Below are 18,663 nucleotides of genomic sequence, written 5' to 3'. Positions count from 1 at the left end.
GCTGCTTTATTATCATGAAGTCATGGCGTCATCTAAGTTGTAGGCAACGAATTGCAGCTAATGATAAATTTATAATTTATGACTAATGACTCAAGTGTAAGTGGGGAAAAAAAAGATGTCTATGCCTTCTTTAACCATCTGGCCCCTTTGTGTGTGTGTGTGTGTGTGTGTGTGTGTGTGTGTGTGTGTGTGTGTGTGTGTGTGTGTGTGTGTGTGTGTGTGTGTGTGTGTGTGTGTGTGTGTGTGTGTGTGTGTGTGTGTGTGTGTGTGTGTGTGTGTGTGTGTGTGTGTGTGTGTGTGTGTGTGTGTGTGTGTGTGTGTGTGTGTGTGTGTGCGAGAGACATTTATTTCCAGGCACATCACAATGAATTCCACATGAGACCAGTCTCTCCTATCACAGCTGACGATACATGCAAATCCGTTGTCCTTGGCTCTGTCATCCTCCAGGGCAACGTGACCTTCTCGTGCTCGCAGCCCCAGCTGGTGGCTTGCACCTTCCTGAGCTCCAGCAGCAGCTTCCTGTCGCTTCCGTCCGCGGCAGCTGCCGCGCGGGGCGTCTCCGTCCGCTTCCAGTTCAGGACGTGGAACCCAGATGGGCTGCTGCTGTCGGCGCCCCTGAACCCGGAGCCCCAGAGACTGGAGCTGCGGATCAGCGGCGGCCAACTGCACCTGACCCTCCGCGGCGCGGGACAGCAGAAGTCAGAGGGCTCCACCGGTGTGTGCACAGCTCACACACACACACACACACACACACACACACACACTTATTAAAAAGAAATGAATTGAATTGGAACATCTGTTTGTAAGGGCAGTTCCAGGCTCTCTTCCTTTTCGGGAGGGGGGGGGGGGTGGGACATGATCCACAATCCTCTCCGTATGGGATGGCGTAGCTGGAGATAGCGCGGATCACTGTGATTGGCTGGTTAAGCCAGAATTTTCCAGGAAACGGCGAGCGGCAGGGAAATGTAGATGGAGAGGACGGCCGCAGCTCGGGGGACAATATTCTTTCTTTCTTTTTTAAAAAATATAATTTACCCTCAAACTACATTAAATCATCTTCTCCGGTGTTGCGGCCGCGGCGCACGAGAAATCCGACCCGGCGAGTTTTATTCGTGCGGTGGAGTTTCGCTCCCCCCGATGAATTCGGCGGAGGGAAGGTGTTATCTCACCGTGGTTTTTGTTTTCATTTGAATTGACTCCTCTGTAATGCGGGCCGGGGATTCATCTATCTATCCACTCCGCTTGTGGGGGTTTTTTCACAAGGACCCCTTGTTCTACTTCCTCCTTCGGGGGCGGATTCGTGGAGGTCACGCCGAGGTCAAAAAATGGTTATTGAGCAAGCAGCGCCAGATAGCATCTGGGTTTAGAAATTCAGGGTTGGTTTTTATTTTTCTGCTAATTGTAGCCACCCACCATTGGAGACCATTAACATTTCGAACGCAGCCCGGAGAGAGATAATCCCCGGGATCTTGTCTTGCAAATGTGCGTCGAGCGCCCGACTCGTCCTCTGTGGAAGCAGCGCCGCATCGAACACAAAGACGTGGTGGGGGGTGAATTCTCTACTTACACCAGGATGCTGGAATACTGTAGTTCAGAGTGAAAAGAGAGGAGGGGGGGCCGGGGGGGGCCGTCAGATCTCTGGGAGCCGCCGGCAAACCTCTTCCGTGACGGATGTGCTGAATCACAACATAGCAGCGCGAGCCGAGCGGCGCTGCTGAATCTCTCATCACGTGCTGGTCAGGGGTCAGGGGTCAGGGGTCAGGGGTCAGCGGTCAGGGGTCAGCGGTCAGGGGTCAGGGGTCCAACAGGGTAAAAGAGACAAACCCGACACACCTCTTCAATGTGCAACATTATCTCTTCTTCTCCTTCATTTTTAACAACCAGCAAATCTGCAGCATCTTAATGAATTCACTGCCACAGGATTTCCAGGCGCCGCTCGCTGCCAGGAAGGATGGGGGGGGGGGGGGGGTGTGTGTGAGGGTTTCTCTTTTTAATTAATGCAAATCAAGTTATTAGATTCAAATTTGTATTTTCACCCTTTTTCCTTCCGAAAGGTTCAAAAGTGTCACGCAGCTCGAAGCCAAGAGTCAAATATGGTGTTTGCGTTTCACCCGCTGTTCTTTTCTTTTCTTTTCCGTCTCATTAGAAGAATAATTCTTCGGTTGTTTAAACCCTCGTTTCTTCTGCGGGAAGAGGACGGTGAGAATATCTCCAGGATGAACGCAGTCGGCGGTGACTGAAAACAAACACAAGTGCGCAGGAGCGTCAGCGCGGAGAGGATGTTGATCCTCTTCTTCCTCCAGATGTATCATCGGGGGTCGAACGGCGTTACGGGCTTCGTTTGCAACACGAGCAAAACGTCTCTGTCTCGCGCGGCGGGTGGCGACGTCCAGAGGTCCCTTTCCTTTTCCCTCTGGCTGCGTCCGGCGGGCTGACGGGCGCCGAGGCCTGGTGGCGTGAAAGAAAAACCCTTTACATGCGTCGTTCCACCAGGCGGCAGTCGGGGACTCGGAGGTGTCGACGGGTACAGTCATGCAGGAAACTCCCGCTGGCGCTCGCCGGCAGTCCCCCGCGGCCACACACTGTTTATCCCGCGAAACAGTCAATGGAGTGGAGAGAAAAAGCCCGAGGCACTCGCCGTCTTCGGGGAGAAGAGGTTCCCGCTGCAGGCGACAGGGCGGCATCAGTGGACTGCGGTGGAAAAAAAAAATCTTCAGACTAAGTTTCTCCCCCGAGAGCTCGGACGACAGCTGACATCCGTCCCAGGGCGCGACAGGTCGCAGCTCAATCTGGATGCAAATGGAGTCCGGGGGGGTGGGGGGGGGTGGGCGGAGTCAGAGAGGAGGCGTGGCTCGGTGATTTCGAGCCGCAGCCACCAATCGCGATATTGCTTTTTCTTGGAAGCTTTTCTTGGAAGTGTGTGTGTGTGTGTGTGTGTGTGTGTGCGTGCGTGCGTGCGTGCGTGCGTGCGTGTGTGTGATAAACAACTGTGCGTTGGAAAGCACTGGGGGCCTCGGGATTTGACGGCAGCTTTGGCAGGTCCAACAATGTCCGTATCAAAAGTAAATCTTTAATTCTTGAATAAACCAAATAAACGAAACCGCCTCCTCCTCCTGCAGGTCTCCGAGTCAGTGACGGACTGTGGCACTCGGTGAGCCTGGACGCCGGGAGTCTCCAGGTCACGCTGGCTGTGGACGGCGAGCCGAGCTCCACCACCGAGCTGTGGGAGCCGGCGGAATTGAGAGGCAGCTTTTATTTCGGAGGTGAGCGGGTTCTGTCAGTTTGAAGCCCGACCGATTTATTTAAATGATCCTTCAACACTTAATATTCTATTTGTGTATTTGTAAAATGGTGTCTGTACTTGCTGCTTTTACTGTATCAAACTGTATGAGACGGTTGCAAATTTTGACATATTGACTTTCTGTATTTGTGTGCTTTGTCCCAAACATCAAATAAGCAAACAACTATGAAAACTTTAATTTGACAGAATCAACATCGCAAGTGCATTTATGTTTATGTCAAAGGAATTCTGTTTATTTTCTTGATTCAAGTTGGATGTATTTGGTTGTATTTGTTTTCCTTTTTTGATATCGAGCCTCAATTACGTTTATTAATGAGGGTTCGACAGCGACTTCTTGTGGTGCGCTCCAACCAAAAGAAAAAGTCAACCGTGCAAAAGGAGACGCGGATATGCAGACGGCGAAAATTCACGTCGCCCGCTCGAGTCAAATTATTCGTGTGTATATCATTATATCCGAAGCCAGTTAACGTTGAGATCCTCCCCACGTCCTGACGTCCTACTTGCCAATTCGCGCGAGCAGCCGGAGCTCGATGACACCAGTTGGAAGTGAGCGCTCCCATCGGTATCCCGGAAGCATCGGACGATATACTGTATTGTACTGTACTCCCTAATCCCGGGCTCTGGTGCTCGCAGCGTAACGATGCCTCACACACACACACACACACACTGTGCCAGGATGTGTCTTGAGATATTCTGCTTGTACAGTACAACGTCAGAGTTTTGCATCGTGTCTTGTCTTTCCGCGCAGGCTGCCCCGCCGCCGACTGTCAGGCCGCCGCCCCGAGCTTCCAGGGCTGCATGCGGCTCGTGCTCGTCAACGGCCAGCCCACCAATCTCAGCCACGTGCAGCAAGGCCTGCTGGGAAATTACAACGCGCTTCATTTTGACACGTGCAACATGAGAGACAGGTAAAGAAAACACACACTTTTTATGTGAGGACAGTTCTCACCCGGATTCGACGGAAAATTCAACATGGGTTATAAAAAGAGAAAGAAAACGTGTCTGAGAAACATTGTCCGAGTTGGCAGCGGAGACGTTGGTGCATCCGCGGACGGCGGCGTGTCGTCTGCGCCGAGCAGCCGGAGGAAGACATCTTCTCCCACGGAGACAAACGCGCTGACAGGATCGTCCAATTAAAGTGCGGCGGCGCCTCGGCAGCGCCTTCCTCCGACACACAGGGCTATGCTAACAAGCTGCTCGCCGCCGTCCCGCGTGGCGCGCCGTCCCTCATTACCCCGCGCAGCTGTGGGCCCCTGCGAGCGGGAGCGGTGGCCCTGCGAGCCCCCGTGGATGTCGGCGCGCGGCTCGGAACACTTAGAGGCCGGGTGTTTTCGCCCTGAGGAGAATCTGTCCTCTGTCAGATTTCTTCAAACTACCTGTATCAAGGCCAGATTGTTCGCTGTCGGAAGGACATGCAAACACGACGGCGCCGCCAGTCTGGCGATGGGGGGGAGGGAGGGGGGGGACGCGTTGAGTGGGAATGACAGAGCGATTGAACGTGATGGGGATATTTTCCCGCGGTGCTGAGATGAATCCTTTTTTCTAATAAAAACTTAATACATTGATGGATGGAGCGCAAAGTGCAGTGCGGCAGCTGGGATGAGGCAGAGCTCGTTGTCTTATCTACATTTATTCCCATTGGGGTTAAAAAGCACCTTTGTAAACATTTTTGTGTCGGCTAAAGATGAATCACCTCATCACTTGGCGGCAGTAAAAAATCTCGACGACGAGCCGTCGGACGAGTGGCGACGCCCAGCATGTAACGCTGGCCGTTAAAGGTACAGTGAGTGATTTTTACTGCAGGGACCGGGCCTCGAGCCCACGGCCCTCGGGGCACGGGAGGCGGACGCGCTAGCCGACGGCGCCAAAAGCCCCCCGGGTCGCGGCACCGTTTGCTAGCACGTCTCTTAAAGTGTCGGGGAGTGTGGTGCGGTGCGGTCCGCACCCTTTTTTTTCTCTCTTCCGGTTTACAGAGCCGGAAGACACGGATTTCTTTGGCCAGCAGACGGTTGAGGAGGTGTTCGTTCAGCTTCAGCAAACAGATGGCCACTCATACCTACGTGAGGGGATTTAAAAGCTGCACTAATGGATTCTCTTGTTTTTTTAGCAGCGTGTCAACACAACACTGACAGTTTCCTGTTTGCGCGTCGAGCAGATGCAGACCGAAGCGGTGTTACTGTCCAATACTCTCTTGTTTTGATTCAACGTTCCTGCTCTTTAGACATGCGACGTTCCACCTCCTTCACCAGCGAGATGCTAACTTTGGGTCTCTGTCGTTTTGGGGGGTGAGGCACATGGTGTTCGCTCGGGTTTATCAGAGTTCTTTCCAAGAATTCGCTCCAAAATGCCAGTGAGTTGAACCACTGAGGTGTTTTCTGGTCGTGTCTTATCCACTGAGTCGTGACGAACCATACGAACCCCTCAGGTCGTCTGGGACGGGTCTGCAACAAGAACGTGGAGAAGCACTGTTCGGCTTTTCTGCTCCACGTGTCCGGAAACACGAGACCGATCAGCTCTTCTAAAATCAATGCTCAGGACTTTTCCTGTTTGCCACGGACTGTTTCTTAAAATCAAACAATTACTCTCACTGTCATTCCTGTAGTTATTTTTTAATTTTTCTATTTAATTCTTTTAGATTTATTTCCAACTGCTTCTCCTTTGGTCTTCTGTTGCTCTCACAACTTCTCACGATGCCTTTTATTTCTCACAAACTTACCTTAAGAGGAAAAAAAACTGTTATTGTTAAAAATTGTTATTGTTATTATACAATATTTCATGTAATATTTTGTTCAGAATCTGAAAACAAAAAGTTGGTTTCACCTCAATAGAAATATTCAGGTACAAATAAACAACGTAGCTACAGTATATGAAGCATATGTATGTTCCAGTGCACAGAGGAGATTGTCTTTGTACTTTAATGTAGGGCTGCGACTAACGATTCATTTTAATTATCGATTGATCTGTCGATTTTTTTCTCGATTAATCGATTAATTTTTCGGTGTAAACTGTCGATTGTGTTTTTCCAAAACCAGCAAAATTATGTTTTGATTTGCCCTCACACCAAACATATTCACTTTACTGTCACAGAGGAGCAAAGAAACCGGAACCCATTCACAAATTGGCCTTTTCTTTCATAAAAAACCACTTGAACCGATGAATCGATTATCAAAAATAGCCTGCGATTACTAATCGGCTCCACTTTAACCCGATGTGAGGGCCACAGCGCGTGACGTTTGGGCCGTTTGTCCCACTGGCGTTATACCGTTGAACATTAATCACCGCGGGCACGCGAGCAACGTCAACTCATCCGCGTTGACTTACGATGGCGCGCGTGTTATCAGGTTGGTTGTGACTCAATCCTCGCGTGGCGCCCGTCCACTGTAATTCCACGACCTCCGCGAGGGCAACTGGTGGCCGCCGGAGAAGACGGAGAAGAAAAGAATTAGCCGGACGGTAATTAAACCGGCGGGCGCAACCTTATCCGTGCTGCGGCCGGCCCCCGCTCCGCTGCAGTTAGTGGGTGAGAGACCAGAGTGTATGAAATTATAGATGCACGCTCGGAGAGGCCGGCAATTATGTGAAAGCGGAGGAGGCTCCGGGACGGGACTATTAATCAGAACGGTGCGGTTTCAGAGAAAAAAAAATAGAAGAAGAAGAAGAAGAAGAAGAAGAAGAAGAATTTCTGTGAAGCGCCCGTCGTGGTGAAATCCCATTAACGGGCGTTCTGGTCTGAAGGTGACGGCGGCGCTTTTTTCTATTTCTTAGGCAGAACTCAGAGCTCAGACGAGGGGCTGCATGGGCCTTTTCATTCTGACGCGGCTCCACATGAGCAGCAAGTGGTTCTTTTTGAAGTTTTTATTAAAAAAAGAAATAAAAGACGCTGAACGTCACCTGATAAATAAAAGATCAGCTTTGTCAACACTAACAGAAGAAGAAGGCCCCGCTGATGCCAAAAACAAATGGCTCAGAGGTGAGATTTAGTTTTCCTTCTATCGAGGTGTTGCCCCCCCCCCCCCCCACTTGCTCCTTGTAGTGTATTTTCTTTTCATGAATCCAGCGGCCGGAAAATTGGCAACATGTTTTTTTTTTGAAGACAACGGCCCGTTAGGAGCAAACTGGAGCCGAAACCATCAGCGACCAGTCGAGCGACAGGCAGAGTCGGTCAAGCAGAGAGACATTCATGCGGTTTCATACGATCAACGTTCTCCGATAACCGGTTTTAACGCGAAGCGAGCGGTGGCGAGAGGGCAGAGGAAAAATAACTGCAAACAAGCGGAGTGCAAAAAACTTTTTGTTTGTCTGTCCGTGTGTCTGTTTTCCCCCAGATGCCTTCCCAACCTGTGCGAGCACGGGGGCCGCTGCTCGCAGACGTGGAGCTCCTTCGCCTGCGACTGTGCGGGAACGGGATACTCGGGAGCGACCTGTCACAACTGTGAGCAGTTCGCCGCAAGTTCATTTCGCCACCTTGTCTCCAAACTCGCTATTACAGCCTCCGCACCCCCCATTTACCCAGGGTCTACTGAGCTGTGTCATTTGATTCGGCGCGCACACACACACACACACACACACACACACACGCACGCACACACCTGCTCCTGTCTCGCTCGTGGCTCCGTTATGTGCAGCTGAGAGAGGCAAAGCAAGACGAAAAAACCTTCAAAACTTGCCCCGCTTTCAGCCTGACACGACACGACACGACCTCACGATCGTTTGCTGCAATTCTCCACTTTCAAATGTTCTTTGCCGCCTTCTCAAAGAGCTTCAGAGTTCAGGCCGACTCTACACGTAGGTGGTTTTCCCTCGCGGGCTGCATTTATTTTTTTCCATCCATCGTCTACCGCTTTATCCATTTAAGGGTCGCGGGGGGGCTGGAGCCAATCCCAGCTGACACTGGGCGAGAGGCGGGGTTCACCCTGGACAGGTCTCCAGCCTATCACAGGGCCACATACAGAGACAGACAACCATTCACTCTCACATTCACACCTACGGTCGATTCAGAGTCTCCAATGAACCTGACCCCATTCTCATGTCTCTGGACTGTGGGAGGAAGACGGAGAACCTGGAGAGAACCCACGCACACACGGGGAGAACATGCAAACTCCACACAGAAAGGCCCTGGTTGGTTTGAACCGGGACTCGAACCAAGAACCTTCTTGCTGTGAGGTGACAGCGCTAACCGCTACACCACCGTGCAGCTCATGTATTATTATTATTATTATTATTATTATTATTATTATTATTATTATTATTATTATTATTATTATTATTATTATTATTAATATATATATATATTAATTTTTTTTTAACATCCCCCAACATCGCCTTGATGTCTGTGCAGACTGATGTTGGAAGTTATATATGTCCCCCCCTACCCCAGAATACTGATTACTTGTTTGTGAGCAGGCAAATGCAGTGTTTTTCGCACGTCAGAGGGAACATGACAGAAAAGAGCATCTGCTGGATTTAAAAATAGCCCCCCCCCCCCGCCCCCCTTTTTTTTTCCACCTCAACTGTCATCAGCTTCCCTAAAAAAAAAAATCTAAAAAAACACATTTCCCCTGTGCGGCTCCGAAATGATTATCTGGAACTCCACTTTGGAGCCGATCACTAATTAACTGAGGGATGCACAGTAGTGGGAGGGACGCAGGTTGGACGTCGTTTGGAAGGTAGTGTTGTTGTTGTTGTTGTTGTTGTTGTTGTTGGCGCTAATAACTTGACATGTTAGCGATCAAGGACCTTTTGTTTCAAACGTGACTTTCAGAGTTAAATCTGCTGAATTATGACTGTAACTGCATATGTGCTGTGCAGGAATATATGAATATATATATATATTTTTATATTGTTTTCCTCAATGACCGACATTCTATTAACAAATGAGACCAAAAAAAGGAGCTCAACTGGAAATGAACGTTCATTTATTTTGTATGATTCACTTGAACAGAAACAATATTTCAATATATATATATTAGCAATATCTGCTCTCTGCCTTATTGAGACCTCGGAACTCAGAGCTCGGAAGTCGGGCAGGTGAATTTCCTTCCGACGCCTCCGAGGGGCGTTACAGCTGCAACTTCCGACTCGGAGGTCGGCAATTCCGAGTTCCGAGGGTCATAATGGACCAGCAACCCAGATTTCCGAGATGACAATGGAACGATAGCATTATTCTAAATAGAAGAAAAAAAAAGCCTGCAAGCAAAATTAAATATCTAAACTTTTCCCTGAGAGCCTGCAGACGTCGGCTGATGAGGATTAATCTGTCTGATTGGTTTGTGATACTCTTCTACTGGTTTGGACGACTGCGTCTTCCTTCCAACAGTGAGAAAGTAGCGCGTCGCCCGTACTGCACATCCCGTTCACGAGTCACAGTCACACTTGGCGGAACAACACCTCCGAAGAAAGTCTGTAGTAAATAAAAGTCTTTCTGTTGTCACGTCTACATAAAAAGAATTTTGCTGCTGTGAAATTATGGGCATGAGAGTGAAGAACTGCCAAGAGGTGGATAAAGATAGAACAGCAACACATGTCGCCAACAGCCTTCACTTCACAAATGCAGTCAGATGAGTCAGCCAGCAGCAGAAAGCCGTCGGAGCGTGGGCTGCTTCTTGGAGCAATAACTGTGTCGTCGTCCCCCCCCCCCCCCCCCCCCTTCTCCGCTCTCAGCCATCTACGAGTCGTCCTGCGAGGCCTACAAGCTGATTGGCAGCTCGTCGGGCTTCTACTCCATCGATCCAGACGGCAGCGGCCCCCTGGGGCCCGCGCAGGTGTACTGCAACATGACAGGTGAGATGACTCTGGCTCCCGCGCGTTGTCACCTTTTGAGTTGGGTTTTCTTCTGAGAACCGGCGCACGGTCCACTCACTTAAAGATCGCTCCGCATCAGTCCGCCGTCCGGTAACCAGTCATTACGGTCCGCTCGGGGGGGGGGGGGGGGGGGGGGGGGGGGGGTCGATATCTTTTTGTGCAACGTCAACGTTGCTCACGTCTTAAACAGTCATTTGATCTTTCGTCGGGTCATTCTAAAAACAAAAGTGGAAAAAGCAAACCTGCAGCGACATCCTGACTTTTGAAATTCATCATAGTGCCCCTATAGCGAATGATCCCAACGGCCCCGCGGCTGAGAAGAATCTCTGCTCCTTTCAAGTTTTTTTCCTTTTTTCCCCTCAGATCAGCCTTGTGAAAGCTTCCCAGATTAAAAAAGGGTCACGACGAGAGATTAGGCTCAGTCCAAATGATCACCAGTGGCCTCTAGAGGCTTCAATGTTTCAACCGGAGCCAGGCGGCCATTAAAGTCCAAAAGGACGAATCCCCTCGGAAACGTTAATCTGCTCAGTTACTCTTCGCGGCGGCGTGCCGGTCGCAGTCAAGACGTTTCGCCGACATCTTGAACTAATAATGGCGCAGAGAAAGTGGTCAGCGCGGGAACAGGTAGTCGACGGGGGGGGGGGGGCTTATTAATTCAGCAGAAATCCACACGTTTCTATGTATTTGGTGTACGAGCGGTGATTTTCGACCTGTCAAAGTCACGGCTTTCGACCAAGCACATTGGTATTCGTCGAGCGGCGGCGAGACGGAATATTCACATCAAATTTCACAGAAGTTCAGATTGATTTTTTTAGAAATGCGCTACCGTGTCCTGGTATTTACGCGTCGCTCAAGGAGAAATCATTGACCTCGCGCCACAGGAAGAGGAGAGAAAAAAGGGGGGCGCGGAGTCGATGAAATCATTAAGGCACCGTGCTGCGAAATCCAAACTGAACTTCACGGTGATTTGTTTTGGAGTTTGGGAGACGTCCTGACATCCCCCCCGCTGGACTTGTAGTTGTCCTAGTGGTTCCTCTCCCTCAGGCCGAGTTTGGAAAAACCTCCCCAACGTGACCGACAATGATTGTCATCCGCCAGCGAGGTTGTGTTGCCGTTGCAGGATTACTGCAAAACCACACATTGGATTTCCATGAAATTCTGTGGATTGGGTGGGGGGCGCGACCTGAGGAAGAACTCGTAAGAGTCCAGAGCGGATCCAGCGGATTTTCTTTAACAGAGATGGGGCCGTTAGCCTTGGCGGCGGTCTGCGTGCTCCCCGGGCGCCCTTCGAGTGTTATCTGATTCCTCACATACAGAGCAGAGACAGGCATAATATTGCTTTTTCGATATAGCTTTGGACTAAACCAAATGGAAAGAGAAGGTCTTGCCCCAGGGCGTTTTGTTTGTGTCTGACTCTGGGAAAGTTGGGAAAAGCGCGCCTGGTCCGGAAAAGGAAACCAATGCAGAAGTGTCTGAAGCCTGTGTTCTCTGTACTGACCAGCAGAGGGCGACTGACACTTGTTGTTTCTACAGAAGTCTACGAGTAAATTCTGTTGTTTGTGGTTCGATCTCTAGTTTCAACTCTTTTTCAAAACAAGTTCATTTTGTAAAATGATGATGAAGCAGCGTATGTATTGGAGCGCGGCTACAGCGCGATTGACAGTTGGTAGCATCCCGGCGGTGCATGGCTGCAGGTGTCTGGCTCCAAGACAAACCCAAGGATGGCGCTGGTCAAAATTGGGAAACTCGTCAAAACATAAGAATTCCCCCGAAAACAATCTCTTTAACCAAATCAAACACATTCCGGCTATTTGAAGTGATTTCCCTCTGATAACTAATGTAATACATATATTGTTTTTCACTGAGCCTCCCCTGACACTGAAGGCCCGCCGCCCACTTTAGAAAAAAAACACCCTCTGATCTACAGCAAACATTTAGCGCAGTTTTGCAAAACTGTGACCACGGTTTCATATCGCTCGCGTAGAAGCGCCGTCCCCCGTCCGACCTGGACGTCCCATCCTGATCCCCAGTGCTCGTGACATGACTTCAGTTCTGACACTGTGGAGGCCGGTGTTCGTCAGTTACCTGTCACGACGACTGCGTCCTCCTCAAGGTTGAAGCGGCGGCGGTGTCGTCACAGACGGAGAGGAGGGCCGTCCCTCCGCCGTACCGATGCTTAGAGACTTACCCTGGGCGGCCGACCATGCCTCCGCTTGACCTCAATTAAAGAATCTATTAGAGATGTAAATAACTGTAAGCCTCGCAACCTAATGTGAATAATCAATCGCAAAAAGCGGAGAGGGGGATTTCCCTCTAAGGCAGAGTAAACGCACAAAACAAATCCACATAATGAATATTGAGTGAAGATGGAAATAAGATGGAGTCCCACATCTGATTTTTCTCTTTAATCGTACCGACTGTTCGCCGCCGCCTGAAAGAGCAAATTGTGCACATGAGAAGTGAGTCGGAAGGAGTCCGGGCTCGAGGTTTGTTTTTTTCGGCACGTCGAAGGTTTTAATTTCGCGGCGTGGAGGCCGTCGTCAATCGGATGCAACGGAAACAAGGTTGTTTTTTTTTCTCGCCAAGAGCTCAGAACTTCTCTCTGACTCATTAGTGAACTTGGCCAAATGCCGAGCTCGACAGTAAATGTGACAAAGTGGGTCAAAGCAGTGACACGGACACACGATGCGTCAAACCACTTGATATAATCTTCAATATTTTTGGTACAACAAAACGCCAGGCTTGCCTGTTCCCGCTCTGATTAGGTACAATGCTATATTTTGTACTTTCAAATTTATTCTTTATGGTTTTTATCTTGCTGAAGAGAGCACAATTGTCCCGTCTCATCCAAATTGATGCACTCAACACCATTGATGGCTAACATATTTCTGTCAGCCCTGGCTGGGAGATTTTCATTTTTTCCTTCTTTTTTTTTTTTTTTTTTTAATGTACCAATGAATATTGAAAATCATAAATCACGTCTTTCCGTCCATGAAAAAAAATGGAGCACTTGCTCTAGAAAACGAGCGCAGATAATGTATTAATGTGGAAAAGGTTATCGAAGACGCTCTGGGTGAGTTGTGGGCCGAGCCATCACACCTCACCCTACCATCAACACATTCGAATTTGTTAACAGTCAGACGTTACGTCTGAGGACGTTGGCGGCGGCGGCTTCACGTTAACAGGTCGACATTTCTTTTATCTCTTCCCAGAGGAGAAGGTGTGGACGGTCGTGAGCCACAACATCACGGCGCCGGTCACGGTCCTGGGCTCGTCGCCCCTGAAGCCTCACGTGGCGACGTTCAACTACAGCGCCTCGGCCGAGCAGCTGCGCGCCATCGTGTCGGGGTCGGAGCAGTGTCAGCAGGAAGTGGTGTACGGCTGCAGGAAGTCCCGTCTCTTCAACACGAAAGGTATTTGTTCTGCTTTCAATGTGAAACTCTCGCAGGGCTTTATTAGCTTACAACGATCGTGAAGTCAGAAGAGCAAGACATATGGCCTCCATTTTATCGTTCATGATTGTGTCCCGACGTTCTCCGAGGGTTTTTGCCGTTCACATTCACACAGTCAGGTGAATGTTCCGGATCATTCCGTGGCGTCTGCGTGGAGCAGCAGCAGGAGGCGGGACATGATGAAAACCCATCTGCGGAAAAAAGTCACGCCGGAAAATATCCGTAGCAACATCTGCGGACGTTTGCGTTGAGACTCTCCGGAGAAGTTCAGGACAATGCCCGGACTTGAGTGCATGTTTAAAAGCATCTTAAATAATCTACCTGGAGTCTCTGTTTGGATTTATTTCATTTTTTTTGGGGGGGGGGGGGGCCCCACTGGCTGAATATGAAGATGGACGACGTGACAACACATCTGGATCGCCCCCTGGTGGCTGGCTGCAGTACAGCTCATAGACCAAGCTGCCTCCGTGTTAGCAGATATGGGACATGGACCAAACTCAAAAGTCAAAACTAAACGGCAAATAAAAGATGGTTTCTGTCAATTAAGGTAGTTCTCATCCTCATGTGTTCGAGTTTCCAATAAATTTGGTTTCAATTAGTTATTGGATGATGTAAAAACAGGTCGAGGCGTCGCGATGCACCGGCGGGACCTCGACTACCACGGCTCCATTTGTTTCGCACACGCGTCCTCCACCTCTACATTCACGGCCTATGGTTCGCCCACCCCTATAGAGCCACATGCTGTCAGTGTGCGACGGGGCTAAATGTTGAGCAATCGACCGTCCGCTGCATCGCCACATTCATTATTCATCGACATAAATGATGCTTCTGTTTCTTCTCCACATCGGCCTTCCCTCGGCCTGGACGTGGCCTCGGTGTGGAAGCTGTGTGAGTTTCCCTCCGCGTCGGCGGTTTGTTCCGCTCTCCTGGTTGTGTTGGGGGGGGGTTTTTGTTGTTGTTTTTTTCCCGCCATAAGTGGCGGGGCGGCCTCCAATCTTCTTTGGTGTGCATTCATGTTGAACCGCACTCCTGCACCTCTGCCGTGTCCCAAACATCCAAACATTTGCTCTTAAAAATCATGAAACATTCATGATGGCCCAGTTTTTTCTCTTTTGCCGCCGCTGTCGCCGCCGCCTCCCCCCCCCCCCCCCCCCCCCCCCCCCCCCGTGCAAACAAACAAGTTCATTATCACAACCCGACTTCAAAGAGACACGGAGAACAAGCTCTTTTATGGCTGCATGAGGACTTTCAGAACAGAGACTTCTCTTTTCCTTTTGTGGCCGACCTCTGTTGTCTGAGAACGTGTCTCTTGCACACCACACGTGTGGATTCAAACACCACGTCTCCCGCCTCCCGACAAGCCAGACCCGCAGAGCAGCATGTTTTAAATTCGTTATTGGACAAAATTGCGCTTAGCATATGCTAATTTTCACGGCCACAGCTGTTCAAAGCGGCCCCGTCGGTGGGGTGTTTGGCCGATGCGGGTTCTCGTGCCAGAGACGGAAGACGAAGTTCACTTCCATTTACGGAGCTCGGCTCCTCTCCGCCGTCCCCCGTGTCAATCTCGGCTGCTCGCAAAGCAGATGTTCGGTCGCTTAATGCGCTTGCGGTGGTGTTCAACTGTCGCCCGGTTTGCATTGTTGAACGCGCCCCGATAAATCTGGTCCGCTGGCCCCCGATGCCGCGGTGGAAGTAAGTAACGAAAACCTTTCCACAGCGGCGGTTTTAACGACTGCTCTCCTCTCGAAGGTGCTTTGATCGAAACGCGCAGCCGCGAGGCGACTTGGCATTTGGAGGGAGCTTCATTAGAGCCCGCAGACGCGCTCAACGCCTTCACATCCGCCGCGGCTCCCCGTCGCGCTTTCGCTGGAAAAAATAAATGACACGAGCGGAACGAGGCGGTTTCGCTGTTGTCAAAGATCTTTAGTGGAGATGCGGTGCAGCGGGATGAGTGATGATGATGGTGATGATGTTGGCCCATCCAGACGTATCTCGTGTATACATATATATATATATATATATATATATATATATATACATGAATGAAAGAAATCTCCTGTTCGATGACGCTCTCAGTTGTTTGTTTCTGATTGATGTGCGGCCAATTTTAGAAGACACCAGGCCGTTCGCCCCGTGCGGTTTTAATGCTCTCACTGTAAATCACGCCGGACTAAAGTGTCAGAGTAAATGTCATTTCATGTGTCAGCTGAAAGTATTTTTACGACCCCCACATGACTGTGTTTTTCGCTTAAAAAAATGCGTCACTGCTGCCACGTTTTCCGTCTGCCGTCCACATCGGCTCCGGAGATGACGAGCGCCAAAAACGTAGAGAAGTTTGGAACTGGTGACTTCCAATCGCTTCCTGATTGGAAGTCACCAGCAGTCGCTTCCTGATTGGTTCTTATCGTAAAATAAATAAAAACTGACTTTTAGCACCGGTTCCACCTCGTCGTCGGTCCAAGGGAAGAAATCCCTCCTCTTACTTTTCATTCGTGTTTTCTGTCGCTAAGCAACCAACCGGCGAAGCAGACAATCCGCTTCCTGTTTACACAGGTACGCACAGTGCTCAGTGTACGTGCACGGTCACGTGATATACCTTTTCAGGTGCGTTAGTGTGGATGGGGATATGCAGCTGAAGCAATTGTGCAGATCGTTTTCTGCTTGAGCTGAAATATTCCAAATCGAGCGATGGAGCAAATTAGGGAAAGTTCGCGTGACGCGAAATTGGCGACTTCTCGCGTCGCTGCGTCGTCTCCGCGTGTAATCTCATCGTGCAGAGGATTCCTTTCGCCCCACTCTTTGCTGTTTTGCCCACAACTCCTTTGTGCAACGCTTCGAGCAGGAAGTGGTGGAGGGGGGGGGGGGGGGTGCATTTGCTTTCTTACTTGTGTGTAAGTCCTGTCAATATCCACCCAATTTAAGGCAGAGAGTGAGACTGACCTCTCCTTCAGGAGTTATTGATTGTTGCCTTTTCTCATTTGTGTACCTGTTCCGCGTCTGAGCGGTCGGTTTAGAAACCCGCGGCGGGGAGGGGAGGCGAGCGTGTGTCTGCAGTGAGTGCAAGGACGGGGATAGAGGGTAAAGACAAAAGAAAAAAAAGATATGCAGTTATTATTTGCAATCTTTTTGCAATGCAAATGGCCGATGGCCATTGGTCGCGTCATTTCCTCTCCTCCCCGTGCGCCCTTACTGCAAAGTACTGCATCACTTTATCCGACCGTGGCATTAAAGCGTCGTGCGGACTGCTCCTTTAACTGATGGACTGATGACACCGCAGCATTGTTCTCTGAGACCCAGACTAATATGACATGTGCATCCGTACATTAAAAAAAGGAAACCGCTGCCTAATGCAGCGTTAATGCACGGGCGGGACGGAGCGCCGCATCGCCCGTGTGACACTTAGTTGTATGGTCTCACATGCGGCTTAATGGGCTCTCCCCACCGCCCGCCGGCCTGGTCTCGGATGCGTCCGGCTGAAGCCGGAGCACGTGACCTCGCAGCGGCGGTGATGAATCGCTGCAGTTATTCAGGCTCCTCTGCGTAGCCTCGTCGGCGGCAGTTATTGCGAAAACGCGAGAGCGGAGAATCAAAACAAACAGATTTTCACGCGATGGAGGGGGAGAAAAAATGCCCGTCGCAGCTTTTTGGTTAAAGGTCAACGTTCATAATTCATCAGGGAAACGGGTCCGTTGAAAAGATTTGTCAGAAATGAGCAGTGTGGACTTTTGAAAGCTCAGGAATTCCTTTTCTCCTCTTCCTCTAGTTGAAGTGTCTTCCTATTCGTCGTTATATGTATTCGTATCTTTGGAGTGTCGAGCTTGTTTCGAGTTGGACGAAGGATCTTTGTATGAGCCTTCAGCTTCCAGCACAGGTTTTTTATTTCATTTTTTTATTCTGCGATCTTTGTATATGTGAATAACCATGAATATTTATTTTTTCTGATTGTATATTGCTTTTTTTTCCTCCTTTTTAACGCAAAAGGTTTTTATTTTTGTTTTTCTCCCCACTGCCGTCTTGAATAATACATGGCCCCCGATGACTTATGACCGAGAAGTTTTTAATAATGTAAAGCCAGCGTTATTTCTCTATTTGGATTTTCTTTTATTTCCCTTCTCCACTTGTTTTATTTGCCCATGTCGCATGTTACGTAAGCCTCTTTGCACAGCTGCTTCTGACAGAACAGGATTTCCTGAGAGTCTTATCTTTAAAAACCTTTTTTCTTCCCGGTGTATTTATTTGTGTCGGGGATTTTTTTTTTCCAGTTTGCTTCCATATATTTATTTATTTATTTATTTATTTATTTTTTATCTCGGATTTTAAGGATAAAGCCAGTGAAGCAAAAAAAATAATGCAATCCTCCCAGAAATAGACCCGCGACCTTGACCTACTTGAGCTCAGGCATCAGGCCGCGGCAGCGAGCGGCCGTCGACTGAGGGTCGACCGACTGTCGACTGAGGGTCGACCGACTGTCGACTGAGGGTCGACCGACTGTCAACTGAGGGTCGACCGAGGGTCAACCGACTGTCGACCGAGGGTCGACCGACTGTCGACTGAGGGTCGACCGACTGTCGACTGAGGGTCGACCGACTGTCGACTGAGGGTCGACCGACTGTCAACTGACGGTCGACTGAGGGTCGACCGACTGTCGACTGACGGTCGACCGACTGTCGCTGTGTCGTTACAGATGGAAGTCCGCTGTCCTGGTGGCTGGACCGCGACGGGGAGAGGCGGAGCTACTGGGGCGGCTTCCTGCCCGGCGTCCAGCAGTGCTCCTGCAGCCTGGAGGAGAACTGCGCCGACATGAACTACTTCTGCAACTGCGACGCCGACGCCGACGCTTGGTGCGTGACGCGTGATATCTTCTTCAGTAACGTGTATATTTCGTTGAAAGGTTGTTTTTTTTCTTTTCTTTTTCTTACATCAGTAAGAGGGGCGATAAATAACCGAGACACTTCTCTCTTGTACAGCAAAGTACAATTCAAGAGCGCCGTAAACTACGTCCTGTAACGACGATCGTAAAGTTGAATCAGCGCCGCTCCGAAAGCGGCCCCAACACAAACTGGAAATTATAACCTTCGTGACGTGAGGATTTACTGTCGGGACGGTTGC

The 18,663-nt window shown here is 49.8% G+C and overlaps 1 protein-coding gene across 1 annotated transcript in view; it reads left to right on the top strand.

The window, feature by feature from the left end:
* The window catches only part of cntnap5a (contactin associated protein family member 5a), an 86,095-nt gene that overhangs the window by 39,188 nt on the left and 28,244 nt on the right, over positions 1-18,663 (top strand). The window contains exons 8-14 of the mRNA XM_035604092.2: positions 448-715; positions 3,120-3,263; positions 4,050-4,209; positions 7,627-7,733; positions 9,962-10,081; positions 13,315-13,515; positions 18,239-18,395. Coding sequence (XP_035459985.2) covers positions 448-715; positions 3,120-3,263; positions 4,050-4,209; positions 7,627-7,733; positions 9,962-10,081; positions 13,315-13,515; positions 18,239-18,395 — 1,157 coding nt within the window. The remainder of the gene's footprint in view (positions 1-447; positions 716-3,119; positions 3,264-4,049; positions 4,210-7,626; positions 7,734-9,961; positions 10,082-13,314; positions 13,516-18,238; positions 18,396-18,663) is intronic.

Source organism: Scophthalmus maximus, chromosome 14 (assembly GCF_022379125.1).
Source record: "Scophthalmus maximus strain ysfricsl-2021 chromosome 14, ASM2237912v1, whole genome shotgun sequence".
Lineage (NCBI taxonomy): Eukaryota > Metazoa > Chordata > Actinopteri > Pleuronectiformes > Scophthalmidae > Scophthalmus > Scophthalmus maximus.
This window is presented reverse-complemented; position numbering and strand designations above follow the sequence as displayed.